At 51.4% G+C, this 26,393-nt stretch overlaps 1 protein-coding gene across 4 annotated transcripts in view; it reads right to left on the bottom strand.

Annotated features, from left to right (window-relative positions):
• Positions 1-1,493: 1,493 nt before the first annotated feature.
• LOC122699476 (complement C3-like) overlaps positions 1,494-26,393 on the bottom strand; it is a 29,187-nt gene continuing 4,287 nt past the window's right edge. For 3 of the 4 annotated variants that reach the window (XM_043911440.1, XM_043911441.1, XM_043911442.1), the window contains 33 exons: positions 26,251-26,371; positions 25,880-25,995; positions 25,063-25,203; positions 24,768-24,971; positions 24,355-24,561; positions 23,904-24,065; positions 23,508-23,637; positions 22,521-22,601; positions 20,534-20,731; positions 20,266-20,377; positions 19,429-19,514; positions 19,164-19,303; positions 18,476-18,682; positions 17,459-17,510; positions 17,199-17,285; positions 16,867-17,070; positions 14,778-14,853; positions 14,392-14,560; positions 12,078-12,173; positions 11,758-11,911; positions 10,567-10,748; positions 10,219-10,377; positions 8,957-9,016; positions 7,763-7,853; positions 5,493-5,538; positions 4,372-4,459; positions 4,003-4,089; positions 3,677-3,782; positions 2,929-3,018; positions 2,565-2,651; positions 2,391-2,480; positions 2,144-2,279; positions 1,494-1,719 (listed from right to left, as the gene is read on the bottom strand). In XM_043911440.1, the coding sequence (XP_043767375.1) occupies positions 1,587-1,719; positions 2,144-2,279; positions 2,391-2,480; positions 2,565-2,651; positions 2,929-3,018; positions 3,677-3,782; positions 4,003-4,089; positions 4,372-4,459; positions 5,493-5,538; positions 7,763-7,853; positions 8,957-9,016; positions 10,219-10,377; positions 10,567-10,748; positions 11,758-11,911; positions 12,078-12,173; positions 14,392-14,560; positions 14,778-14,853; positions 16,867-17,070; positions 17,199-17,285; positions 17,459-17,510; positions 18,476-18,682; positions 19,164-19,303; positions 19,429-19,514; positions 20,266-20,377; positions 20,534-20,731; positions 22,521-22,601; positions 23,508-23,637; positions 23,904-24,065; positions 24,355-24,561; positions 24,768-24,971; positions 25,063-25,203; positions 25,880-25,995; positions 26,251-26,371 (4,098 nt within the window). In that variant the 3' untranslated portion in view covers positions 1,494-1,586. Of the gene's footprint in view, positions 1,720-2,143; positions 2,280-2,390; positions 2,481-2,564; positions 2,652-2,928; positions 3,019-3,676; positions 3,783-4,002; positions 4,090-4,371; positions 4,460-5,492; positions 5,539-6,625; positions 6,732-7,762; positions 7,854-8,956; positions 9,017-10,218; positions 10,378-10,566; positions 10,749-11,757; positions 11,912-12,077; positions 12,174-14,391; positions 14,561-14,777; positions 14,854-16,866; positions 17,071-17,198; positions 17,286-17,458; positions 17,511-18,475; positions 18,683-19,163; positions 19,304-19,428; positions 19,515-20,265; positions 20,378-20,533; positions 20,732-22,520; positions 22,602-23,507; positions 23,638-23,903; positions 24,066-24,354; positions 24,562-24,767; positions 24,972-25,062; positions 25,204-25,879; positions 25,996-26,250; positions 26,372-26,393 lie in introns of those variants that run through there. The other variant, XR_006342616.1, reaches the window with a different exon arrangement.

Raw genomic sequence — 26,393 nt, 5'->3', positions numbered from 1 at the left:
TTGGCACTCTGAGTTCAAGGCATCCTGGATGACTTGCAATCCCTTCAGAACTCCTTGGGGGTGGGGGTGGGGGTCCCTTGACCCCATGGGCTACTGCCTTGGCTTGCCAGTCCCCTACTCCCATTCCAGCCCACAATGATGAAACTCAGTCATCCTACCCTGCCCCTTTTCTCAATTCTCCAGTTTCCTAGGATTCCTGGTCAAAGCTTCCATCAAGACCAAGTGCAGAGTGTATACTAAATTCATTCGTTCATTCAACAGTCATTTCCTGAGCACCTTCTGTATACCAGCCCCTGCTACTGGAACTGGGAATTCCACAGTGAACCAGACAGACATATGGTCTCAATGAGCTGATATTGTGGGGCAAGAGAAATACCTGATTAGCTAACCATCAAATCAATAAATGTCACATACTATGTATTTTAAGTGTTATTGAGAGTGATGGGAGGAGGCCTATTTTACTTGTTTATTAAAATATATTTATTTGTTTATTTTTGACTGCATCAGGTCTTAGTTATGGCACAGGGGTCTCTTGTGGCTTGTGGGCTTAGTTGCTCTGCAGCATGTGGGATCACTGGTGGCCCAGATGGTAAGAAATCTGCCTGCAATGCAAGAGTCCTAAGTTCAATCCCTGGGTCAGGAAGATCCCCTGGAGGAGGAAATGGCAACCCACTCCAGTATCCTTGCCTGGAGAATTTCATGGATAAAGGAGCCTGGCAGACCACAGTCCATGGGGTCACAAAGAGTCAGACACAGCTTAGAGACTAACACTCTCACTCTTTCTCATGTGGGATCTTAGTTCCCTGACCAGGGATTGAACTTATATCTCCTGCATTGGAAGGCAGATTCTTAACCACTGGACCACCAGGGAAGTCTCAAGAGAGGAGGTCTATTTTAGATATGTTATTAAAGCATATATCTTTGAGGAAGTGATATTAAAACAGAGTCCAGAGATTTTCCTGGTGGTCCAGTGGTTAAGAATCTGCCTGTCAATACAGGGGACACAGGTTCACTCCCTGGTCTGGAAAGATCCCAAATGCCGCAGAGCAACTAAGCCCATGAGTCACAACTATTGAAGCCCACAAGCCCATGCTCTGCAACGAGAAGCCACAGCAATGAGTAGCCCCTGCTGTCTACAACTAGAGAAAGTCTGCATGAAGCAGTGAAGACCCAGCACAGCCATAAATTAACTAATTAAATTAAACAACCAAAGCAAACAACTTCCTCCCCCAGATTGCAAATAAGGTAAGTGTTCAACCCATAAGGAAATCTGGAGGAAGGGTGTCCCTGACAGAGGGGACAGGGCCCTGTGCAAAGGCCCTATGCAAAGGCCTTGTGGTGGGAATCAACTTGGGTGTTGGAAAGGCACAAAGAAGGCCAGTGTGACTGGAATGGAACAGGAGTGACAAAGAGGAGGCAGGTCCATGTCAGAGCGGGTTCTGCAGGGTCCCTGCTTAATTCTCCAGGTTAGGAACGCATGTCTGGAGTTTGGGTACAGTATTCTATGCTCTTTATTTGAGGTTAAGCCCCGGGGCTCAGGCGCGCTTGGAGACACCCTCCTGCGAGCAGCAGAAGCCCTTAGGGTCTCAGGACTCGCAGCCGTGGGTGTGCATATAGTCTGAAAATGCTGCCAGTTGGTCCAGCAATTCCTTCTTGCCCGCTGTCCCATTCGCTGGCCAGTGCATGAGAAACGTCTCCTTGCCCAGGACATGGATGTATCTGTGGATGAGAGGTGGTAAGGACAGTGAGGAGAGCCTACTGCTTTGAAAGTGTGGAGACCTTTCTGACTTGCCCCTCTGCCCTGCTCGATGGAGCCCCAGAACCACAACCTATAATGTCCTCCACAAGACCGTCTTGCCACCTCCACCCCCCATACTACTGGGGCTTAAAAAGGTCTCCCTTTTCCCTGACTCTTTCCTGCCCCCTGTTGGAAAACCACCATCGATATCTACTGCATCCCCTAATGAACAGTGTCCCCACTGTTCACAGCACACAGCCTACACCTTCATTCAGGGCAGCCCTGAAGCCCAAGACTGCTGTTGACAGGTGCAGTAGAAATTTTGACACCAAGGACTGGCCTGGGGTAGGGAAAGGGGCCCAGGCCTGAGTCCCCAGGGTAGCAGGAGCCCTCCCAGCCACGCACTCAGATTTGACTCTCCACAGGTCTGAAATCTGGCCCATTATGAGGTACGTCTCATGTTCCTGCAGCCCCAGTGAGTCTTGGCAGGTGGTGTGAGTGACGAATTTCTTCACGGTGAGGGGTCTGGCAGAGTCCGTGCCTGGAGGAGAGGAGACCCGGTGTGTGTTCACTTGCATGGGCCTGGCCTGCCCCCATTTTGGGGCCCCCGGGGTGGGCCCCCACACCGTCTCCTCTGCGACCTCGGACATACCACTCTTGATGATGGCTTGGAGCTTCATGTTGTAGTAGATGTAGGGGTTGGAGTCGGAGGTCTCCACGGACTCCAGACTGGTCTTGTACACTGGGGAAGGGGGCCAGGGGTGTGTCGTGTTGGCGTCGTCTGAAGGTGTCCTGCCCCCCCCCAACCCCCACTCACCCCACTCACCGAAGTCCACTCCAGCCTCACAGGCTGCTGTCTGGAGCTCCTCCTGACTCAGGTAGCTACTGTCCTTCTTGGGGGATGGGCACTGCTCTGGAAGGTTGGGGGAGAGGAGGATGGGCTGGCTGCGCGTGGGGTGGGACCTCCCTCCACTCTGACCCCCATCCGGCCCCAGGCGCGACCCCCGGGGGCGGGGCGGGTCTGGCCTTTCTGGTCTGTAGCTTGCTCTGTCCTCCTCTGTCTCTCTGTCTTTGTCTCTCTCTCTCTCCCTCTCGCTGTCTTAGCTCAACCCAGAAGGCACCCAGGAGGTGATAAAAAGCTCTTGAATCCCTAGCCTGGCAACCCCAGCCCTCCGTCTCCATGGCCTCACCCTCCGCGCATCTGCACACGTCTTTGTCGCAGATCTTCCGCAGGGAAGCGTGCTCTGTGGGCAGGTTGTAGAAGGAGGTGCACCTTCGGGCTGCGAGATGGGGCGAGTAACCCGGGTTGGCTTGGGCCTCTGCTCCTGGAGGGCTGGGCGCCGGTCTGGCCCCGCCCCCAGAAGGCCCCGCCCCACCGGCCCTGCCCAACATTTGAAGATTCTTCAGGCTTCAGCCGTGTCCGACTTTTTGCCACCCCTTGGGCTGTGGCCCACAAGTCTCCTCTGTCCATGGAATTCTTCAGGTGACAATACTGGGGTGGGTTGGGAATCTTCCCGACCCAGGGGTCGAACCCGCGTCTCTTAACGTCTCCTGAAGCGTCAGGAGGGTTCTTTACCACTAGCGGCCACCTGGGTGCCCAGCCACCCCCCTAACAAGTCTCTGCTCTTTGAAGACCCTGCCTGCTTTTTGCCACCGTGACCCAGCAGGCCACGCCCAGTCCCTTCCAGGCAACCTACCGCCCCACCTCCCCGCCACTTTAACCACCAAGGAAGGACATGCCCCTCAGCACCACGCGCCTTAAGTCCCTTCCCGCACCCTTCTGGCCAGCCCTCCCAGAGCCAAAGAAGACCCTCCCTGCCGTGCCCCATTTCGTTTTTTGGCTCCGCGCGCCTCTCCCCTCTGTTTTGTCTTCTGGCCCCATCCTCCTCAGGCCTTGTACGCCCTGAGGGTCCCCTCCATTCCCAGGCCCCTGCTCACAAGGCTCGTAGTAGTCGTAGACTGTGACCTGGGCAGCCTGCAGGAACTCAGCCTTCAGCATCCTGTGGACCCGGAAGCCCAGCACCGTGTCTTCTTTGTGGGAGAGCTGGAGGAGGGGTGTACTGTCTGAGGCGCAGGGCCACTGAGCATGGGGCTACCAACTACGGGGCCTTGGTCATGGCCACTGACCACGTGGTCTTGAATCCTGAAGAGCCCACCTTGGAGGACATGACGCTCCAGCGTCACTGACCAGGGTGCTGACCGTGGTTTCTTGGCCTACCCTGCTGCCTGCACGCCCCTGGCAGAGGACGCCTGGCTTGCCTTACCTTCTCCAGGTAGAGGACAACGGTGCTGTCGCTGGAGTTCATCTTGGTCTCGTACTGAAAGGCATACCTCTCCACCTCGCTCGTGAGCTGGGGCAGAAGGTGAGACCTGCCGGTTGGCAGAGATCCACAGAGGCACCCAGCCCTGAGAGCTCCACTCTTAGAGCTCCCGACCTTTGTCCAGTCAGCTCCAATGTTGGGGAAACTGAGGCACAATCAGGGCAAAGGTTTAGCTAAAGTCGGCCATGGCCACTGACCTTGGGGCACGGACCGTGCGGGCATTAACCTGGGGGCCTTGACCCACAGAGAGGCGCTCTGCACTCACTTGGGGGGTGTGGGAGGTTTCCAGGGCATCCCCGCCCTGCTCATTACCTGTTTGAGGTCATCCTGGTTGGGGTAGAAGCCAGTGAGCAGGGAGACCTCCATGATGGTCATTGTGGCGTCTCGACGACCCTGGAACCTGGGGATTTCACAGCGCGAGTCTGTCCCCACTGTCCCCTTGCCCCTCCCCCACACTCCCACTGTTGTCACCTCTAGCCTGGACAAGGGCCGTAGCCTCCTCCTGTGACTCCCTGCCATTCTTCTGCCCCCAAATACAGCTTTAACAAACAGAAATCTGATACATCGCCTCCTGGTTTACCCTCCTGTCTTTACAAAACGCCTGGTCTCATCCTTCCAGCTCACTTCCTCCCACTCCAGCCTCCAACTGATTGCTCTGAAGTGTTGGTCTCTCTCCTGCCACTGGACCTTGGCACATGCTGCTCTCTCAGCCTAGAATTCTCCTTCCTCCCTCTTTGCCCTGAAAAACCCTTTCATCTTTGCAGCCTCACCTGATGCCTCCCTTCACCAACCGCCTCCCCCCAGCCAGAAGCCTTCCTCCGCCCTCACAATCGATCATTCTCTAATTTGCCGTCCTGTGGCTCTGCGGACCTCTCCTTCACCACATTGAATCACAGCGGTCATTTTGCATTGATTCTGGGTGATTATTCAGTTATTGTTTGTCTTTCCTGAGAGGCTGTGGGCTTCACCAGGCAAGGAGGAGTTGTCTTGCTCACAACTGTCTCCGTAGCTCCTAGAACAGAGCCTGACACCCAGGAGGCACTCACTACATGTTTTGCTATCTAGACCTGGGCAAGGGTATGTGGGAGACATAGCCAGACTGGAGTGGGAGCTGGAATGTCTGGAGAAGATGAAGACAGGGGAGAGCCACCAGGCTTGCCGCAGGCTCTGGGCATCTGGGTCACGGTGCGTGTCCACCATTCAGGAGCCTGCCCTTCTGGGACATGGCAGGATGGAGGACAGGACTGGGGCAGTGGGATGGTAGATGAGCAGGGGAGGGCAGGATGAGAGGTAGCGATGATGGAGCAGGCATGGAGTGGTGGGTTTGGCTGGTTTCCAGCCTCCACTCAGTACACAGGGAGAGCTGCTAAGGGCCTCTGGACCCCAGGAGATGCATCCTTCCTCCTGCCTAGGCGAAGATCCTGTTTCCTGACCTTGTTTCCATCCGGAGCCGAAAGGTTGCTTCCCCCTTTTTATTCTCTGCAGAAAGAAAGCAGGGATTTAGAGGCTGGGTAACACAGTCTCTGGAGCTGGCTTCCTGGGTTCGAATTCTGGCTCTGCTGTGTGGCTTTGAGCAAGTGTTTAACCTCTCTGTGCCTCGGTTTCTTTTTTTGGGGGGGGGACAGCTTGGGGAGTTTATTTGGCTTCATTGGATCCTGAGGCCATGGCCCCAGCCCTGGCTGAGGCAGCAGGAAGGCACCCAGAGAGCCCCGGCCCCAGATGACCCCCAGGGCAAGGGGGCCCAGGCACTAAGGCCGGGCCCGCTCCCCTATGCCTCGGTTTCTTAATCTGGGAAAGGGGATCGTGATATTCCCAGCCAAGTTGGCTAATTTTAAGTGAGTAAATACAAGTGAAGCATTTAATATAGTGCTGGATCAGGGCTTTCTAACGGTCAGTTAGAAACTACTATTAAGAAATGTGACCCCAACCAAAGTCCTGGTCTCTTTTATTTTCGTGTATTTATTTGTTGACTGCTCAGTGTGTGGGATCTTAGTCCCCTGACCAGGGATTGAACAAGTGCTCCGTGCATTTGGGCATGGAATCTTAACCACTGGACCACCAGGGAAGTCCCCTCTTGGTCACTTTTAGTCCCCAAAAGTCTTGGGACTGGTGAGGCTTGTTTCCCCCCCTACTCTGACAGTGAGTTCCCAGGGGCAGAGCCTTGGCTCTTCCTTCTTGGTACTCAGGACTGGAAATTCTAGAGTCCATTTCTTCCTTTTTAAAAAAATTTATTTTTTGGCCACACCATGTGACATGTGGGATCTTAGTTCCCTGACCAGGGATTGAACCCACACCCTCTGCATTGAAAGTGCAGAGTCTTAACCACTGGACCACCAGGCAAGTCCATTTCTGATCATCTCCAACACCCCTTCCCTGGTCCAGCCCATCATCTCCTGCAGGAACAGCGCAGTTGCTGCCTCCTTGTCCTCCCAGCTCCCACCTGTGCCCTCTGTAGTCTGTTTCCCCCAGAGGGAGCCTGTGCAAGCCTGTGCTATATCATGTCCCTCCTCTGTCCAGAACCCCCTCTGGTTCCTACTTCCCTCCAAGCCAAACCCAAAGTCCTCACCATGGTCCGCAAGTCCCCGCCTCATCAGCTCTCCAGCTCTTCCTCCTAAAACTACCCCTTCCTTCTCTGGGGGCTTCTCTGGTGGTTCAGACAGTTAAGAATCTGCCTGTAATGGAAGAGAGCTGGGGTTGATCCCTGGGTCAGGAAGATCCCCTGGAGAAGGGAATGGCTACCCACTCCAGTGTTCTTGCCTGGAGAATCCCATGGACAGAGGAGCCTGGTGGGCTACAGTCCATGGAGTCGCAAAGAGTCGGACATGACTGAGCAACTTTCACCTTTGCTCCTCTGCAGCCACACTGGCCTCCCTGCTGTTACTCAAGCCAGGTGACCTCATTCTTGCCTCAGGGCCTTTGCACCTGCTGTTTTGCCTGCCTCGAGTGCCCTTCCCGCAGATCCTCCACAGCTCACTCTCTCACTTCTTCCATATCTCAGTAGAAAGCAGGCTGGGGAGAGCTTCCCCTGGACATCCTTCAAGTCTGTAGCACCTCTTTCTACTTTATTTTATGTGGTACTTAGTCATTATCTGCTACTATGCTACATATTACATTTTACAATGCAGATTCACTTATGTTATAAATAAATAACAATAAATGTATGCCATACTGTTTTTATCATATTGCTTGTGTCCCTCTACTAAAGTGTGATTTCCCAGAGAAGAAGAGCTGTTTTTCTTGTTCATGCCTATGTTCCCAGGACCAAGAAACTGAGTGAAGCACATGGTAAATGCTCACAAATTCTTTGTTTGAATGGCTGAATAAAGCAATAGATGTGATTACTGAATGGCAGCTAAAATAAAATAATAAAAAAGAAGAGTTAGGGACTTCCCTGGTGATGACAGTGGTAATAATTTGCCTGCCAATGCAGGGGACATGAGTTCGATCGCTGGTCTGGGAAGATTCCACATGTTGCAGAGCAACTAAACCCATGACCTGCAACTACTGAAGTCTGAGCTGTAGAGCCTGTGCTCTGCGACAAGAGAAGCCACTGCAATGAGAAGCCCGGGCACCGCAACCTGCCTGCTGCAAATAGAGCAAGCCTGTAGCACAGCAATGAAGACCCAGCACAACCAAAAGTAAATACATAAATACAATTATATTAAAAAAAAAAGAAGAAGAGCATCTCTGGGTCCAGGCTCACCTTCCTCGTTGTCGTTTAGAGTCACACTCAGGTGATAGTGCTTGCAGGTGTCCTCCAGGAACTCTGGGGACCTGTGGTACATGGTCAGGATCTGTCGGGCAGGAGAGAGGTCAGAGCTCATTCACACCTACTCCTTTGCTTCTTGCTTCAATTCTTGCCTGCCCAGCTCTCTGCTCCATGGGGGATTCACAGCGAGGTCTTCCCTCCTCAATCTAGTAGGTTCAGTGGCCAGAACAGCCTATGGAGTCTACGCCACGTCTGTGCAATAGAACTTCCTGCACTGATGGCAAAATAGCCTCTATCTGTGCTTTCCATGTGGCAGCCACTGGATGCATGTGGCTATTTTTAGTTGTGACATACAGGATCTTAGTTCCCTGACCAGGGATTGAACCCGTGCCCTTTGCAGTGGAAGTGCAGAGTCTTAATCCACTGGATTGCCAGAGAAGTCTGCACATGTGGCTAACCGAGCACTTGAAATGTGGCCAGTTCCACTGAGGAACTGAATTTTTTATTTTATTTACTTTAAAATTGACTGAAGTTGAAGGCAGAGTGTGACTTGCCTGAGGTCACGCAATAAAGGCAGGGATTCAACTGTGACTCCATTGCCTGACACATGATAGCGGGCTACCTTGAATTCAGTGATCAAGAGGGCTGTCCTCCTGGATCACAGGGCATAGGGCCAGATTATATAATGGAGCCCCCAGATATTGGGGGAAGGATGGAGTTATTCTCTGGGCCTTGGGAGGCACCCAGGAGGGAGAATCTTCCCTCGGGGGGCAAGAAAAGAGACATCTTTTCAGGACTCAACATAGGAAGGGCAGAAGTCGTTCCAAAAATCTTTGGCCTTGAGACTGCCCTGGGGGTCCAGTGGTTAGGACTCTGTGCTTCCACTGCTGGGGATGTGGGTTCCATCCCTGGTGGGAGAACTAAGATCATACCCGCTGCATGGCGTGGCCTAAACAAAACAAACCAAAACCCCAAGTATCTCTGGCCTTTACCCCAAATCTTGACTTACTGCAAGTGAAAACCTTATTTCTTCACCTGTCAAATGGAGCCCATATTTTTACCTACTTCTCAGGGTGTTTTTGAGGTGTCCTTAGTTTGATTCCCATATTTGTGCTCTAAATGATAGCTAGGCTTTCTTCCCATGAACAGGGAGAGCCCTGGGCTCTAGCTAAGGAACACAAGACCTACCGAGATGGTGCCTCTTCCAGTGCCGCTGGCTTTGATCTGTAGGTCTTCCTCAGCAGAGAACTGAAATGAAGGGGGAGGAGGATTTGAGGGCAGAGGAAGCAGCAAAACATGGCTCACATGCAATGAGGATGAAGAGGGAAGCGTCCATGGGCACTGGGGACTCAATTATTCCCCTAACTTGGGGTCTAGTGACTCTCTTGTCCCTCTCCATGAAGATGGCTTGAATTTTCCTTCTTGATTGAGCATTTGTGGTGTCTACACTGTCACAGATCAACTACAACTGCTGACTCAGTCCTAATGTAGATCTGTCTGCACCATCAACTTTGCAGTGTCTCTGAACTTCCCCATGTGTGAAGCCCCCCTACTCAAGACTCTTTTCTTTGGCTTCTCTGCACCCATTCTTGTTCCCCTCATACATTCTTCCCTCATTGGCCTGAGCAAAATCTTACGCATTCACATCCGATCACATCACACTTGCTTAAATCCCACTGCTATTCTTACAACACTCTGGCCTCAGGGCCTTTGCACTTGCTGTTTGTTCTGCCTAGATCTCCAGAAGGATCACATCTTCCTTTCTTTAAGATCTTTGCTCAAGTGTAACCTTCTTGGTGAGACCTTCCCTGCCCAACCTACTTAAAATGACAACCACTTGATGTTCCTACCTCTCTCCCTGTTTCACTTTCCCGTAGCACTTGTCATCACTTAACACATTGCATATCTTACTTATTCACATCTCCTTATTGTCTGTTCTCACTAAAATATAAAATTCTACAGGGACAAGGATTTTTTGTCCTGTCTCATTAATGGCCATATTCCCAGAACCTAGAACAGTGCCTGGCACCCAGTAAATGCCCAGTAAAGATAACTGAGTGACTGAAGGTAAGTATCACCTCCTCCATGAGGTAAGGTCATGGAGATTACCTTTTCCACCATACCCAGGTTATTTTTTCCTTTATACACTTATTTCCTTCCCCCGTGTTCAGAAAGCTTAAAACAGAATGTAGAATTAAATTTATTGTCTTAGTTTCTTTCTAGACTGTAAGTTCCTTGAGAGCAGGGACCACAGATGCCTCATAATGTACCCCAGGAGAATGTCTGGCACACAGTGGGTGTTCAGGAAGAATAAATGAACCAATACATTGACAGTATAGCCCATGGTGGCTAGATAATATTGGTGAGGGAGACTGTCAGGGATATGACTCCTGGCTTCATCTCCAGTGCCATTTCTGTGTGGACTTCCTGTCTGCCCCTGAGTTCCATACCTTTGCTGACCGTAGCTGGTAAGCGTTCTTTTCATCAATGACCCATTCCACATGCATGGCTCTCTTGGAACTTTTGATCTGGATCTGGAGATCCTGGACACCGTCGAAGGGGACAGCGTCGCGGAAGCGAGTGAGGGCTTCGATGGCCACGACCGTGGTCTGGGTGTTGGGACGGGGGTGGTGGGTATGTGTCGGATCAGCACCAGGGACAGCACTTTGGGCCCCCCCCCAATCTGTGGGTACCAGCACCATGGACAGCTCCTCCCAAGGGCCAGTCGTGTCAGCACCTCGGCTAGCAACCCAACCCTCCACCCTCGACCCCTCCACCCCTAGTTTCCGTCCGGTCACCTGGGTGGACTTGAAGCCTCCTCCCAGCTGCCGTTTCTTCAATAGCCAGTTGGCGATGGCATGCGTTTCATTGCGCCGACCCAGCTCCAGTTTCTGCATCAGTGCGTAGGCCGTGGCCTCAATGGTGTATAGAGAGTCATCTAGATCCAGGTCATCCAAACCCACTGGCCAGTGGGTTTTGTCTAGAAGATGGGTGTCCCCCTGGTCATGTCGATCTGGAACCGCCTCCCTGAACCTGTCCTCTCCTTGTGTCATTGCTGGTGTTCCGCTGCCAAGTCATGTCTGACTCTCTGCAACCCCATGGACTGCAGCACGCCAGGCCTCCCTGTCCCCCACCATCTCCTGGAGTTTGCCTAAGTTCATGTCCATTGAATCAGTGATGTCATCCCACTGTCTCATCCTCCGTCACCCTCATGGCTATTTTATGGAGCACCTGCTTTATGTGAAAACCTTTGCTGAGGAGACATATGGACACTGCATTTTTCAGAACCACTCTAGGGGACAGGGACACTATTTAGAGTTGAGGACACTGAGGTTCAAAGGAACGCCTCCACATCCTTCCCAGACCCACCACAAGTGAGTTTCTCTAACTCCACTCCTCTCGACTTGGGGGATGGAGAGGATGAGATAAGGACCCTCAGGGATGGGATAGGGCAAGACCATGGGAAGCAGACCCCTCTCAATTACTTATGTCTAATGACCTTCTTTCTAGCCTCAAACATACCAAGCACTTGCCCACTTCAGGGCATTTGTGTGAGCCAGACCCTCTGCTTGGAATAACCTTGACCTTTCATGTAGGTGAGCCTTCTCATCTTTCATTTCAGCTGAGGGGGTCGCCTTTTCACAGAGGCCTTCCCCAGCAATCTGGTCTATACTTCCCTCCCCTCATCATCATGGCTCCCACCCCCCTTGTATGTTACTATCTCAGCACCCATCTCAATTTGTAATTCTCTATTGACCTGTTTGTCTTCTGCCAGCCTCCCCTAACTACAGTGGTAGTTTTCAGGGGAGGGGCCACATCAGTCTTGTTCACCTTGGTTTCTCAGGGCCTGAGCCCAAGGGTTGGCACACAATAGGTGCTTAATAAATGATGAATCACACCTTGCTGGATTTGAGATCGTGCAATCTCCCTCACTCTGCCTCCATGGCTACGGTGAACACATAGCTGGTTAAAAAGTGGCCCACACCCACCCTTGCTGGCAAAGCTGTCCAGGTGGTCATTGGCTCGGGGGCTCCTGATGAGGGCCAGAGCATAGGAGGTTATGGCCATGGCAAAAGTTGTCTGAATGTGGGGGAGTTTTTTCTCCAGGAAGTCACCGGCACGCTTCATGCTGTCAGCCAAACTCTAGAAAGTCAAGAGAGGAGGCTAGAGGGAGGTGATGGGGGGCGGGGGTAAGGGGTCTGGGAGTTAGAAGAGAGGGATGCAATGAGAAGGACATGATGGCAAGGGGGCATCCTGTGTGCAAGGGTTACGGCACCTTGCAGAGCCTGCCCTCCTCTTTGAGTCCTACCGGTATCTTCTGGCTGCACAACTCCTTCCCCTCATTCAGGGCGATCAGGACAAGAGCTGTGAGTGATATGTCTGCCTCAGAGCCTTGGTAGCCACCCTGCAAATGCAGAACCACACCCATGACCCCTTTACCATCTTGGAGGCACCTTCCCCAGGCTCTCCTCCCTGACCTTGAACAGCTCCTGGGTGCTCAGCTCTGGGCCGGATGATGTTGAAAGCAGGATGTGGAGACAGGGAGAGGAGGAGAGCTATCTTGAGTCTTGCCTGTGTGGGGTCTGCCTTACTAACAAAAGCTGACAGCCATGGGGGATGCTGTGCTAAACTCTAAGCTAGCTCAAAACATTCTTGCAGTGGCTCCATTTTCTTGACAAGGAACCATAGGCTTGGAGACGTGTCTCCATTGCTAGTAAATGACCAACGTAAGGTTCAAACTCTTCTCCCGTCTCCCGGGTTCCACCCTCAATCCCTGTGCTGGGTTGAATAATGTCCACTCCCGTGGAGTTGCCGTGGAGCAACTAAGCCCCTGTGCCACAACTACTGAGCCTGTGCTCTGGAGCCCGGGAACCACAACTACCAAACCCATGTGCTGCAATTACTGAAGTCCGAGAGCTCTAGAGCCCGTGCTTTGCAACGAGAGAAGCCACGGCAGTGAGAAGTCTACTCATTGCAACTAGAGAGTAGTCCCCGCTCGCCACAACTAGAGAAAGTCCATGTGTAGCAATGAAGACCCAGTGCAGCCAAAAATAAATAAATAAAATTTAAAACTTAAGAAAATTAGGAAAAGAACAGGTTCTACTGCTTCCCTTGGTGGCTCAGATGGTAAAGAATCTGCCTGCCATGCAAGAAACTTGGCTTCAATTTCTGAGTTGGGAAGGTCCCCTGGAGGAGGAAATGGCAACCCACTCCAGCATTCTCGCCTGGAGAATTTCATGGCAGAGGAGCCTGGCGGTCATGGGGTCACAAAGAGTCAGACACGACTGAGTGACTAGTAAAGTTCTACTGGGTTAGGGTGGGCCCAATATCCAATAACTGGTGCACATATAAGAGAGTACACACAGAAGGAAGAAAGGCATGTGATGTTGGATGCAGAGATTGGAGTGATGTGGCTACAAGCCAAAGGATGCCAAGGATTGCCAGGAACCACTAAGCTTGAAGAGACAAAGCAGGATTCTCCCCTCCCCATCCCTGCCCTCCAGAGCCTTCCAAAGGAGCATGGCCCTGCCAAAATTTTAATCTTGGACTTTAAGTCTCCAGAACTGTGACAAAATAAATACATTTCTGTTGTTTTAAGTCACCTAGTTGGGCTGCTTTGTTTCGGCCGCCTTAGGAAGCTAAGACATAGCCCACAGCTCCTTCTTCCCAGAGTGGCCAATGAAGCCTGTGAACTCTTGGATCAGTTTGCATCCATCCTCTGCTCAGAATCTTCTGTGGCTCCCACCTTCACTCAGGGGGAAAGCTCAAGTCCTCCCTTTGGCCCAGAAGGCCCTGCACAATCCGTTCCTCCACCTCCCTCCCCTCACCCCCTTCCCTCTCTCCCCTTGCTCACTCTGTTCCAGACACACAAGCCGCCTCACTCTTGCTCAAACGTGTTGGACACATTCCAGTCTCAGGACCTTTACACATGCTGCTTCCTCTGCTTGGAACACTCTGGCCTTAGTTATCCACTGGGATTGTTCCCTCACCTCCCCAGGTCTGTATAAATATCATGAGTGCATGCGCTTGGTCACTCAGTCACATCCGACTCTTTGCAACCCCATAAACTGTAGCCCACCAGGTTCCTCTGTCCATGGGATTCTCTAGGCAAGAATATTGGAGTGGGTTGCCATTTCCTCCTCCAGGGGATCTTCCCAAACCAGGGATCAAACCCACGTCTCTTATGTCTCCTGCATTAGCAGGTGAATTCTTTATCACTGAGCTACCTGGGAAGCCCATCATCTCCTCATGAAGCCTTCCAGAATTTCATAACTCCCACCTTAAAAGTTGTTTCTGGAGGCTGGTGTGGAGGAATACTTGGTAAGGATGGGTGTATTGGCTCAGGGAACAGGGAGGACTCAGACCCAGAGAACGGTGGGCCAGGACTGGCAACTCGTTGAAGTGGGGTTGGAGGTGGGTGGGTCCTGGATGTACCCCACCTCCCCACATTGTAGTAGAGTCCAGGATGGTCCAGAGCAGGGAGATGTGATGCTGGGTGCTGGGCCTCAGCCCTTTCCTGTTCTCGTTCTACCTGTGAACATGCCAGGGGGCTGACATCCCCTCCCCGTACGCAGAGCCCTGGGGTTTTATGTGAACAGCTCAGCCAGGGGGACGGTGGGTACCTGCATGGACCACATGACCACGGGACTTTCCTCCACAAAGTTCCCATGCATCCCCTGTCTGTGGGTGATGATCCAGTTGGCGATGTTGCAGATAGAATCAAGACTGAGCGCCCTGATTGTCATGGTGGGGTAGGCCAAGGCATAGACTCGGAATACGTAACTTGTGAGCCTGTCGGGAGGGAGATGGGTGGGTGATGGCTGGCAACATTAACCAAGGCATTCCAGGACAGGGGCTTCTACTCTGTGGGGAACTCTATGCCAGACACCATAGCAACTTGGGACGCCGCTGGCCCCACAGTCTGCCTGCCCCAAGATCCCACAGTGGGGGCACTCCTGGGGCCCCCCAGCCCCAGGCTGGCCCCTCCCACCAGTGTCCTCATCCTTACCAGGTGCTTCCTGGGTTCCCCTTGCTGGTATGGTAGCTGCCGTCTTCACTCCGGTGGGTCAACATCCGGCTGTACCCTGGGGAAAGAGGTAGATGGGAAATTTACAGGGAGAGTTGCTGTTTGGGTGTGGTTGTCAAGGGAGGAGCCAGTTACCAGGCAGAATCTGGGGAGCAGGGTGTGGGTGAGACTTAGGGGTGCCTTGCATATTGATGGAACCCGGAGGTGGTGACTTGTCCAGGTGCAGAATGGAGGAGCCTGTAGGGCCCAGGTGTAAATGTGTGACCGTGGGATCCAGGGGACAGTTGTATACGGGAATAAACTGGAAAGTGCTGTTGGGTCCTCTGGGGGAGGGTGTGATGGGGAATTACTGCTACCAAGGATTGTGGAAGGTAAAACTCAGGAAAGGGCATATTCTGAGGGGCCATTATTATTTAGTCGCTCAGTCATGTCTGACTCTTCCCGTGGACTGTAGCCCACCAGGCCCCTCTGTCCATGGGATTCTCCAGGCAAAAATACTGGAGTGGGTTGCCATTCCCTTCCCTAAGGGATCTTCCCGACCCGGGGATGAACCAGCATCTCCTGCATTGCAGGCAGATTCTTTACCACTGAGCCACCAGGAAAACCATGAAGGGCCACGACCTGGGTGTTTTCTCGGAGGCTGTTTCTTGGCTGTAATCTAAAGGTGTCAGTAGTAGTCAGAAGGGGTTACTCCTGGGTGTAGTCTGCAGGGGGCACCTCTGCTGGATGCTGAGCATTGCTACTTGGGTATTATCTGAAGGTTATCTGGAGGCTTCCTGTTTTATTTTTTTAATTATTTACTTGGCTGCGCTGGGTCTTAGTTTCAGCATATGGGATCTTCGATTTTCATTGTAGGCATGCAGGATCTTTCATCGTGGCATGCGGAATCTAGTTCCCTGACTAGGGATGGAATCCGGGCCCCTGCATCGGGAGTGCAGAGTCTTAGCCACTGGGCCTGCAGGGAAGTTCAGGTTTATTGTTTGGGTTTAACACGGGATGATAGTGTCTGGGTGTTAGCTGGATGGAGCACCATCCAGAGCACGTGGATGGAGGGTTGGTGTCTGAGTGTAACCAGGGAGAGGAGGGGTGAGTGTCCAAACTAACTTGAGGGTTTCTGTCTGGGGAAGTAGAAACTTGAGTCTGGTGCCTTAGACCACTTGGCCATCCTGACATGCTTGAGGGTCGCTGTCTGGGTGTAAGCAGGGTATGTATCTCTGGTTGTTACCTGGGGGGTTTGGATGTAACCTGGCAAAGTGTTGCCATTCAGGTGTAACCAGGAAGCCACCACCTGGGATTATTCTGGAGTTTTCTATGTGGGGATTCCCTGGGAATGTAGCCGTGGCTACGTGAAGGCGTGGAACTGACTGGCTAAAGCCTGGGACAGTGTCTAAATATAACATAACCTGGGAAGTTGCTGCTTTAGGGTAAACCAGGGTGTCTGTTATGAGACGTGTAGCCTGGGAGAAGGGTCAGGGTGAAGGAATACCCTGGGGGTCAGTCATAGTTGGAGGTCACCTGGGGAACTCGGTATCAGGCTGTCAACTGGGAGAGAAGTCAGAGTTTGAGAATTTTTTTTTTTGGCTGTGCCACAGGGCATGCAGAATCTTAGTTCCTTGACCAGGGATTCAGGGCTTCCCAGGTAGCTCAGTGGTAAAGAATCTGCCTGCCAGGTCAGGAGATACAAGAGATGCAGTTTTGAACCCTGGGTTGGGAAGATCCCCTGGAGGAGGGCGTGGCAACCCATTCCAGTATTCTTGTCTGGAGAATCCCGTGGACAGAGGAGCCTGGTGGACTACAGTCCATAGGGTTGCAAAAGAATCGGACATGACTGAACGACTGAGTGTGCACACCGCATGCACACTTGCAATCAAGGAACCAACCCATGCCCCCTGCATTGGAAGTGTGGAGTCTTAATACTGGTGCACCAGGGAAGTCCCCGGGAGTCAGAATTTGGGTGCTATTGTCTGGGAGGGTCCAGTGGGGGCCTCCTCCAGCCCCAAGGGTACCTCAGCACTCTGCCTGAGAGACTCAGACGCCCTTATCAAGGTCCCAGGAGGTGACCCACTCTCACCGCTGGCCAGGTTCTTCATCACCTGCTGCCTGAGCTCCACCCCAACCTTGTCCCACTGGCCCGTGGTATCCAGGTAACGCGTCAGGATGACCACGGGGGTCAGGGAGCTCAGCGTCTGCTCGGGGCAGCCAGACGGGATCCTCAGCAGCCGCCACGTTTCACTGGGCGTCAGGGTCCCCAGCATGGTCTCGCCAAGGATGTCGCCTGTCAGGTGGGCAGAGTCTAAGCCACCAGGTCTCCCCATCACTCTGTGCCCAGGCGGGCTCTGGTGGAGCCAGCGCGGCCCCACCCCCCACCCCAGCCCCGACAGGAGCCAGCTGTTTCCCAGGTACCTTGGACGCTGACAAACACTTCCGCCTCTGTGTTGGGCATCTTGTTCAAGAATTCTTGTTTTGGCACCAACTGCGTCTGGGTCTGACCTGAGTAGGCACAGCCTTGTGTGATGAGTGGGCTCTGGGACTGGGGAGGTCAGGGTGTGCAGACTTTGGGAGACGCTCAGACGGCCCACCTGGCCAGAGCCCCTCATTTCAGACCTTCCCTCCACCAGAGCATGGCCCCAGGATCCCACAAGCCCCATGAAAACCCCACAAACCTTGGGGGTTCAGGAGGAAGCTTTGGGATATTTGCTCAATCTGACCCCCTGCCTGTAGGATGCAATGAAGAAGCAGGTTAAAAACAATAGTCATAATGACATTCATAATGACAGTAAGAGGAAGTCTTGCTTAGCTATTAAGAGCAGACTCAGTCTTTCCTGGCGGTCCAATGGTTAAGACTCCTCCTGCTAATGCAGGGGACATGGGTTCAATCCCTGGTCCAGGAAAATTCCACATGCTTTGAGGCAACTAAGTCTATGGACCACAACTACTGAGCTCACTGCACCCTAGGGCCAGTGCTCTGCAACAAGAGAAGCCGCCACAATGAGAAGGCCGTGCACCACAAATAGAGAGTGGCCCCACTTGCTGCAACTAGAGAAAGCTGACAAGCAGCAACAAAGATCCAACACAGCCACAAACAAACAAGTTAAAAAAAAAAAAAGACCACAGACTCTGGAGCCCAGATAACGAGGTTCAAATTCCAGCATTTTTGCTTCCTAGCTGCACGACTTTGGACAAAATACTTCATCCCCCTGTGCCTCAGTGTTCTCATCCATAAAAGGGAGAGGATAATAACTCCTACCTCACAGAGTTGTTCTGAGGGCTCAATGAGTTAATATCTTCAAAGTGCTACATCCTAAGTGTTAAACACGTGTTTGTCAAGTAAATAAAGTATTAATACTGATGGGTCAGGCACTGATTGTGTGTAATGTTCACAGCTCTCTGATCACTCATGGCTATGAGGATTATTCTCATCCTGCAAATGAGGCTCAGAGACATTAAGTAAGTTGTCCAAGATCACACAGCAGACACAAGGTTTGAACCCAAGCCTGACTCCAAAGTCCCAAAGTGGGGGGCTTTGTGATTGAACTTTTAAATCATCGTCATGCCCCTCACTCCTGCCTGTTTCTTGATCCTGGAACCACCACCCCCTCCCATGATCATACAACTTGGAGCCCCAAGTGTAGACACCCCACTGTCTACATGGGCAGCAAGGGCTGGGGAGTGCCCATTACCTGGACCAGGAGTGTCTTCCTCACGTGGTCCTGGACCCCAGAGCCTCTGGCCTTGACCTCCACATCCACTTTGCCTATTTCAAGTGGAAGAAGCACGAAGGGCACCACCTTGGAGGAGGAGGGGGGCACAGCCACTATCTGGCGGGAAGGGGCATCTGGCTTTGCTGCACTGCATAATGACTCCTTGTGAGGGAACTCCACTCGGACCTGGGGCAGAGGGCACGGTTAGGAGGTCCTGATTGCATGAGGAGGCCCAGGACCCTAAAGTCACAGTCTCCTCCCTGCCTCCAGCCTGAGAATCCTGAGTATGTGACAAATGTAGCTCAGTGGTTGAGAGTAAAGACCCTGCCTGGGTTCAACCCCCTTCTGTCCCTTATTGTTGATGTTCAGCCGCTAAGTGTTCGACTCTTTGTGACCCCATGAGCTGCAGCATGCCAGGCTTCTGTCACCACTTCCTGTGGTGTGACCCCAGGAAGCAATGTAAGTTTCCTTATCTCTAAACCGAGAATGGTCAGAGCCTCCATCTCCTGGGGTTATTGTGAGGCTTAAATGAGAAAATGTCTTAGAAGCTTTCGCAAAAAGGCTGCCACTTCAGTGGCCCCTTCGGTAAACAGACACGCTCCATCCCTTTTCATAAAACACACCAACAGATATGTTTGAAGGGACGGGGGAAGGCTGGGGGCTTCACCTTGACTGACTGCTGCAAGAAATTGTACAGTACAGCTTGGATCTGGACTTGCTCGTTCCTGATCACGGAGAAGGGCAACTTAAGATCCACAAAGAAGGGTTTCATAACTGTCAGCTCAAAGGGATCTGAGACGCAAATACCTAGAACCAGGAGAGCACTCGCCGTTAAGCAAAGGCCAACTGTCCTGGGTGTCGGGGCAGTGGAGGGGGGTGCTGGTCAGGGCCATTGTTCTCCTGTTTCCTCAGCACTGGGCTTGTGGGGTCACCTTGTCCAGTCTTGATGCTGACAGCCACGAACTGCCATGCGGTGATGGAATCGGGCATGGTCACATCGGTGATGTAGTGGGAGATGCTGCAGGAAGCCCCAGGGGGTGGGTGGAGGGAACATGATGAGTCTGTGCTGCCTGGACAGAGCCTCTGATTTGAGGGTCACTGTCTTGGGCTTAACATCACTATGGAGGGGTCAGTGAGTCACCCAATTGGAGAGATTATCCTTAGAGGGCCATTATTTGAGAAGGGAACCCACTGGGATCTTTATCCCCGTCCAGGAAGGCATGGGATGATTCTGAGAGCTCAATGTCACCCTGGGAGCACTGACCTTGGGAAAAGTACATGATATGAATAGTTGTTTTATTTATGGCAATAATCAAGTTATATTACCGACCTATAGCTGTTCTAATCATGTTATGTGGTAGCCAATAAGATGGCTAAATTGTTATTTTTTTTATCTTTAAGTGCATGCCTTCAGTTAGCTAATTTAGAAGCATTCAACTTGCAGAGAAGTTGAGCAACAGAGAGGTCAATACATTGGCCCAGGGTCACACAGCTCACGAGCAGCAGAGCTGGGGGTGGAATTTGTGCCACTGCTTCTGTCTCTCTTCCTCCTTTCTTTTGGAGAGGGATGGGTGATGCCATGTTTACTTATTAAAGATGCAATCTTGGGACTTCGCTGGCAGTGCAGTGGTTAGGAATCTGCCTACCTAAGCAGGGGACACGGGTTCGATCCCTGGTCTGAGAAGATTCCACATGCCGTGGAGCAACATCCCCTGATAATGCATGGAAGGGCCAGGGGCCAGAGGCTGGCACGAGGGTCATAATCCTACCCTGATGTGCTTTCTGGCAGAGTAATGGTCTTCCAGAACCAGCTTTCAGGGAACAAGCTCCGGACAGGCTCATCCTCCAGGAAGAAGTCGTCTAAATCATCATCTTCATCCGCTGCAGGGGGCAGATGCAGGGCAGGGTCTCCTCTACACACCTCCCATGACCCACCAGACCCTTCAGTGGGGCCCTCCCACTGCAACCCTCCATCTCACTCCACGCCCCCTCAGTGGGGCCCTCCCAACCCTGTGCTTCCTGCCATGGCCCCCTCACTTGTCCCCAGAAGCAGCTGCTCCTCTCGGGCCTCCCGAGTCAGGGTCTCAGACAGCTGGCAGCAGCTCAGGAAGGCAGCGATGCAGACTGGTCCGTAGCGGACATGCTGGCTCCTCTCCTTACACGACAGCCCCACTGGGTTCTCCCGGAGCCCAGCCTCACAGCACTTCTGCTCCAGCGCTGTCTCGAACTTGTTCACTGCAGGCCAGAGTTAGAGGGACAGAGGAGGGGCTGGGGGGGACCTGAGGAAGCGGGGACTCATCCACCTAAGCACCATGACATCAGCCTCTGTTTAGCCACATCTCTGGCAACGCCGTCCCCAGAGCTTTGCCTATATCTTTCCCCTTAAGCTTCACATTGAACCCTTCCCTTGTGATGTGTTCTAATGAGGAAGTTGAGCACAGAGAGATCAGTTCCCTGGTCCAGGGTCACACTGCTCAGAAGCTGGAATTTATGGAATTCTAGGGGTTGGAATTTATGGTCCTGTTGCTTCTGCTCCTCTTCCTCCTTCCTTTTGGACGGGGATTGGCAATGCCATGTTTATTTATTAAAGATGCAATCTTGGGACTTCCCTGGCAGTGCAGTGGTTAGGAATCTGCCTACCTAAGCAGGGGACACAGGTTCGATCCCTGATCTGGGAAGATTTCACATGCCACAGGGCATCTAAGACCATGCACCACAACCACTGGGCCTGTGCCCTAGAGCTTGTGCTCCGCAACAAGAGAAGCCGCCTCATTGAGAAGCCTGCGCACGGCAACGGGAGCACGGCCCCTGCTCCCTGCACCTAGAGAAAGCCTACCTGCAGTAACGAAGACCCAGCACAACCAAAAATAACTAAATAAGCCTTAGAAAGATGCAATTTTGACTCCTGGTTCCATGGTGTATTTTTTAAAAATGAAAACACAAAACTTGCTATAGAGCATGATGTCAAGTTGAAAGGTTCTAAATTAGCCAACTGAAGGAATGCACCTAAAGATTAAAATATTACAGCAATTTAAAAATCTTGCCATCTACCATATAACACGATTAGAACATCTATAGTTAAGTAATATGACTGATTGTTATCATAAATATAACAACAGTTTATAGCATGTACTTTTCCATGAAGGTTAGCATAATTTTTGATATTGAAATTAGACAGCATTTTACCTAAATTTTTATTAGACTTCACTTATTTCCCATTTATTTAGACCCACAAAGTAATTAGCACTGCTCAAAGAGACTGAAAAGTCTAATATTCATAGAATCCATCTTCTAAAAACACCTAGTTTTACCTCCCATCTCCTTCAGCTCTAGACTTCTTCATCCTGTCCACACCCTGCTCTTCATCTACATGTTATCCTTCTCCCCTTTCAGTATCACAGACTCTAGACATCTAAAAACTACATTTCCCAACTCCCTTGCTGCTAGGGTTCTGGATGGAATGAGATTCTGCTGCTGAGAAACTCTTGTAGGGGCTTTCCTGGTGGCTCAGAAGGTAAAAGATCTGCCTGCAATGCTGGAGACCTGGGTTTGATCTCTGAGTCGGGAAGATCCCCTGGAGAAGGTAATGGCTACTCACTTCAGTATTCTTGCCTGGAGAATTCCATTTCACTTTCATTTTTCAGACACTCTAGTATAGGATTGGAAGGTGGAAGAGAGGTACAGACCATTTTCCCTACCTTCAGTGGTAGCTGATGGGTGGGCTACAGTCTGTTTTTGTAGCAGGCATAATTCTGTGTTTCATTATTAACCCATCAGCTTCCCAAAGAATACTGACAGCAATTTCCTGAGATTCTGTGCATTGCAAGATCTCCAGTGGCACGACCTTGAGTCCCAGGAAACACCCTTCCGACTTCCATTCTGAAGCTCAGCTAATGAATTTCAAAGCACTAAACTCCCATCATTAAATCACTCATCTCCTCATTGGAGTCTAGAGTGGTTTCAGTTTTCTGTTCTAAGCCCTGGTTAGGGAGCCAAGAGGGCCACATCCAGCTTTAGTACTAACCTGCTTTCCTCTTGGTCTCCAACCTCTTCAAGGAGCGGCGGCGGCGGCGGCTGGGAGAGGGGCTTGGGGGGCAGTGCCAGTCTGGGGGTCAGAGGTAAGAGTGAGAGGACAAGTCAAGATCATTATTCACATTCTTGATACTTACTGGGTGCTTACTGCCTACCCAGTGCTTTATATGCATCACCTCATTTTATCTCATAGCCTCTTCGCACTCAAGTTTTGACACTTAAAAGTTGTGCAATCTTCAGCAAGTCACTTAACCTCTCTGGGTTTTAATTTCTTCAGCGGTGTAAAATGGAATAATCATAGTTCTATCTGTGAGATCATGCATATAAAAGTACTTAGAAAAGAAAAGAAAAAGTACTTAGCACAGGCTCCAGCTTGCAGTAAATAGAAATCATTATTGTTTTCACTATTTATAGCTGAAAGAAGATACACCTAGTTGTCCCCATATATCCATTCTCCCCTGTGGTTTGTGGCAATTAAGCCTCCATCTTTAATGTGTCACTCAGAAATGAATACTACATTTCCCAGCCTCCCTTGCATCTAGATGGGCCATGTGACTGAATTTTGGCCAATAAGATGAGAGAGAAGTGTCTTCTTCTCAAGTCCCTTTGTCCTGGTGCCTGGCAGGAGGTCCTGATGAGACTCCATCTTGGGATACAGCAGAGCAATAAGCTTGAAGGAGCCTGAGTCCCAGAATAATCTCTGGCCTGTTACTGAGCAAGAAATAAATGCCTCTCTTGTTTAAGATAATGTTAATTTGTATCTTTGATACACATGGCTAAAATTGCATCTTAATCAGCACACAGTGAGTTACTTCTATTACTACGTATATTTTATGGTTAGAGAAACTGAGAATCAGAGAGGAAATATGACTGACCTACGGTAAGTGGCAGAGTCCTAGATTTTAGCTCATCTGTTTCACGCTTAACCACTGGATAGCACTTTCCCTACCTCTACCCTCCTCCTGTCCCCGGGCTATACCTGTGCTTGCCAGAGTGCCCATCCCTGTGCTCATCTTCATGTCCAATCCAGCATCCTTGAACACGGCAAGTCTGTCTTTCCCACTGCCTGCTGTGCAGCCGATGTCATGTTCCTCTACCGTATCCCAGATCTGAGGATCAAGAGAGGACCCTGGATTTGGAACTAGTATTATCCCTCCAGGGAAGGTGCAATGGTACACTGTAATTGCTGGTTCAAATAATAATTTTCACACCATCATCGATTTATTGGGCTCTTACCACCTGCCAACTTCTATGCTGTCCACAGGCTCCTTGAATCCTTGCAATTATAAATATTACCCATTTAATAGGTGAAGAAACTGAGGCTCCAGCTAGAATCTCCAGGCAGTCTTTTGGCTCAAAGCCCACATGCTCTTACCTTCTTCTGTGTGAACTTGTGCTTGCTGTTCAAGATATGGACAGCCTTGTCCACAGCTACTAGCCCCACTGTGGCCTCTGCATCACCTGTAACTTTCAATGCCACCTTGCTGCTTGGTTGTATAGGCTGGAGGTATGCGTCATTCTTCAAGCCAATCTTCAGCTAAGCAAGCAAAAAGAGAGATGTGAGGAAAAGAGGCTCATAGGTCACCAAGGGGCTTCCCCAAGTCCACTGTCAAGTTCATGCTCCCTTCAGCTCTGATGGTGCATCTGGGAACTCCACCAGGCCATTCGCAACTCTGCACACTTACTTGCATCTTCTTCACCTCTGAGGTTGAGCTTTTAATGCCACATCACTTCCTCTTGCCCCCAGACTGAGAGCCTTTGAATTTGCACAGACTATCTCCCAAGAATTATGATGGTGGTGTACAACTGTAAGGAGTTAGGCTCACCTTCTCCTGGCATTTGTCATTCACATCAATCAAAATGGAATCAGCCACCAATTCAGGGTCCTGTCCTGTCCCCTTAGGCAGTAAATAAAAGGCGAGAATGCGGAAGGAGGGCAGCATCTTGGAAGTCACATCAATAATGGTGGATGCGAAGACACTCCCATGATTTTTTAATTCTTTGGCATGCACAATCTGACCCTTGCTCAAGACCTTGGAGACAAGGGAGATTAAGGATGAGAAGGACAGGACCAGCCCTTCCCCAAGGCTATCCCAGCCCACAAGGGAGGCCCATAGTCTCTTTGCTTCAGCCCACCCCTAGGTCTGCGTCCATCCCACATGGTTCCCACCAACTCAGCTTGCCAGGGTTGTACCAGAGAAAGAATTCCTCAGTGCAAGTCTTGGTCCCAGCCCCTCACCAAGATGGTGAAGCGAGTGATCTTGTTATTGACAGAAGAATCTTTCGTGTTAAGGCTCAGCTGGATGTTGCTGCCAACTTCTGTGTTCAATGCCTTCACGTCAATGTGCAGGAAGTTCCCTGACTCATCCTGAGTTGAGTAAGGCCGAGCTGTCATACTGGCTGAAGCCTGCTCCTCTGGCTGGATTGGCGCCTCAGTTTTCACCTGGGGAGGGCGATGGACAAGTAAACCCCCCAATAACTCTTCCAGCTTACAAAACCCCAGCCCCACTATCCCTGCCGCATAAGTGTGGTACCTGGACAGTGAGCTCCTTCAGATTTGCGTCTGTGTTGATGACCAGAGTAGCCTCACCTCTTGGCGTGGTGTGTACTTTCACATCTGTGCAGCTGACGAGGACTTTGGAGGCTGGGGACCCATCAGGATTTGAGACGAAGACCTGGAGTGGAATCTGGTGTGAGATCAAGGACAGGCCTGAGGGTGGCCCAAGGTAAGAGGTGGGAACTGTGAATGCAGTCTGGGTAAGACTGCTTTGTACGGCTGCACAGGTTGTGCACTGAGCAACACCAGGAGCACCACTCACTCAGTGCCAGTGAACGGCGCCCCTTAGAGTTTTGCAGAGTAAAGCCAGAAGTGGCAGCCCTGGGGTTTGGTGTGCCAGGTGGGTAGGAGTGGGGGGCAATTGACGGTGAAAAGCGTAGGAGGAGACACGCAGGGCTTGGTGAAAACTTGGAGCAGGATTGGCACTGGCTTTTATAATGCCCACCAGACCTCTCAAAATCATCCCAAAAGAATGTATAAAAAAATAGCACACTTTCTGTGCAAATGCAGCCTCAAGATAAATGTCTAAGCACCTCCTTCCAGCCTGACTGTGGTCTGTAACTACGCCCCCTCCACCCTTGGAGAAATTCTGGGGCCATCTCTGTGCTTTGGGGGGATTTGAGTTACGACTTGAGGGAATGCTGGAATAGGTCTGAAGACATGATGAACTCAACTCTCAGACAAATGAATTCTGGGAGGCAGGTGAACCCAGCATGGGATTTTGTCTCCTGGGAAGGTCTGTTTCAGAGAGGGGGGGCCCTAAGTCCCTGAGTGGAGTAAACCCAGACTCTGACCCTAAAGCGGAATGGCATCCCCGGCTTGAAATATTGGGGTGTCTTGATGAACTTGATGTTGTATGGGCTCCGAACAATCTTCACCCCGGAGATCTCGGCCTGGACCATCTCGCCCCCTGGAGAGACAAGGGGACCGTGAAATCTGCAGCAGATGTTAAGTTTCTTGGGGAAGAAGCAGGGCTGCTGGTACGGAAGGCACAACTTGGTGAAGGCAAGATAAGATGGTAATACAATTTCAGCTCCTCCCAGTCCTTCTGATGTTTCCCAAATTCTCTGCTAAGGAGCTGGCCTGAGGTCACATGGGTGGAGTGCTGGGCTGGGAAAGGACACAGGGTCTTGAGCTTAGCCAGGGACCCAGGTGAGGATGGCACCTGAGGAGAAGACAGTGACGTTGACAAAGATTGAGGCCCCGATGAAGTCCTCTTCTGGGCCTTGGAAGGCAGCCATCAGCGTGTCCTTCTGGAGGGAGATGTGGCCATGGCCTTCAGAGACCTGCTCTCGGGATAGGAGAGAG

Source organism: Cervus elaphus, chromosome 9, assembly GCF_910594005.1.
Source record: "Cervus elaphus chromosome 9, mCerEla1.1, whole genome shotgun sequence".
Lineage (NCBI taxonomy): Eukaryota > Metazoa > Chordata > Mammalia > Artiodactyla > Cervidae > Cervus > Cervus elaphus.
This window is presented reverse-complemented; position numbering and strand designations above follow the sequence as displayed.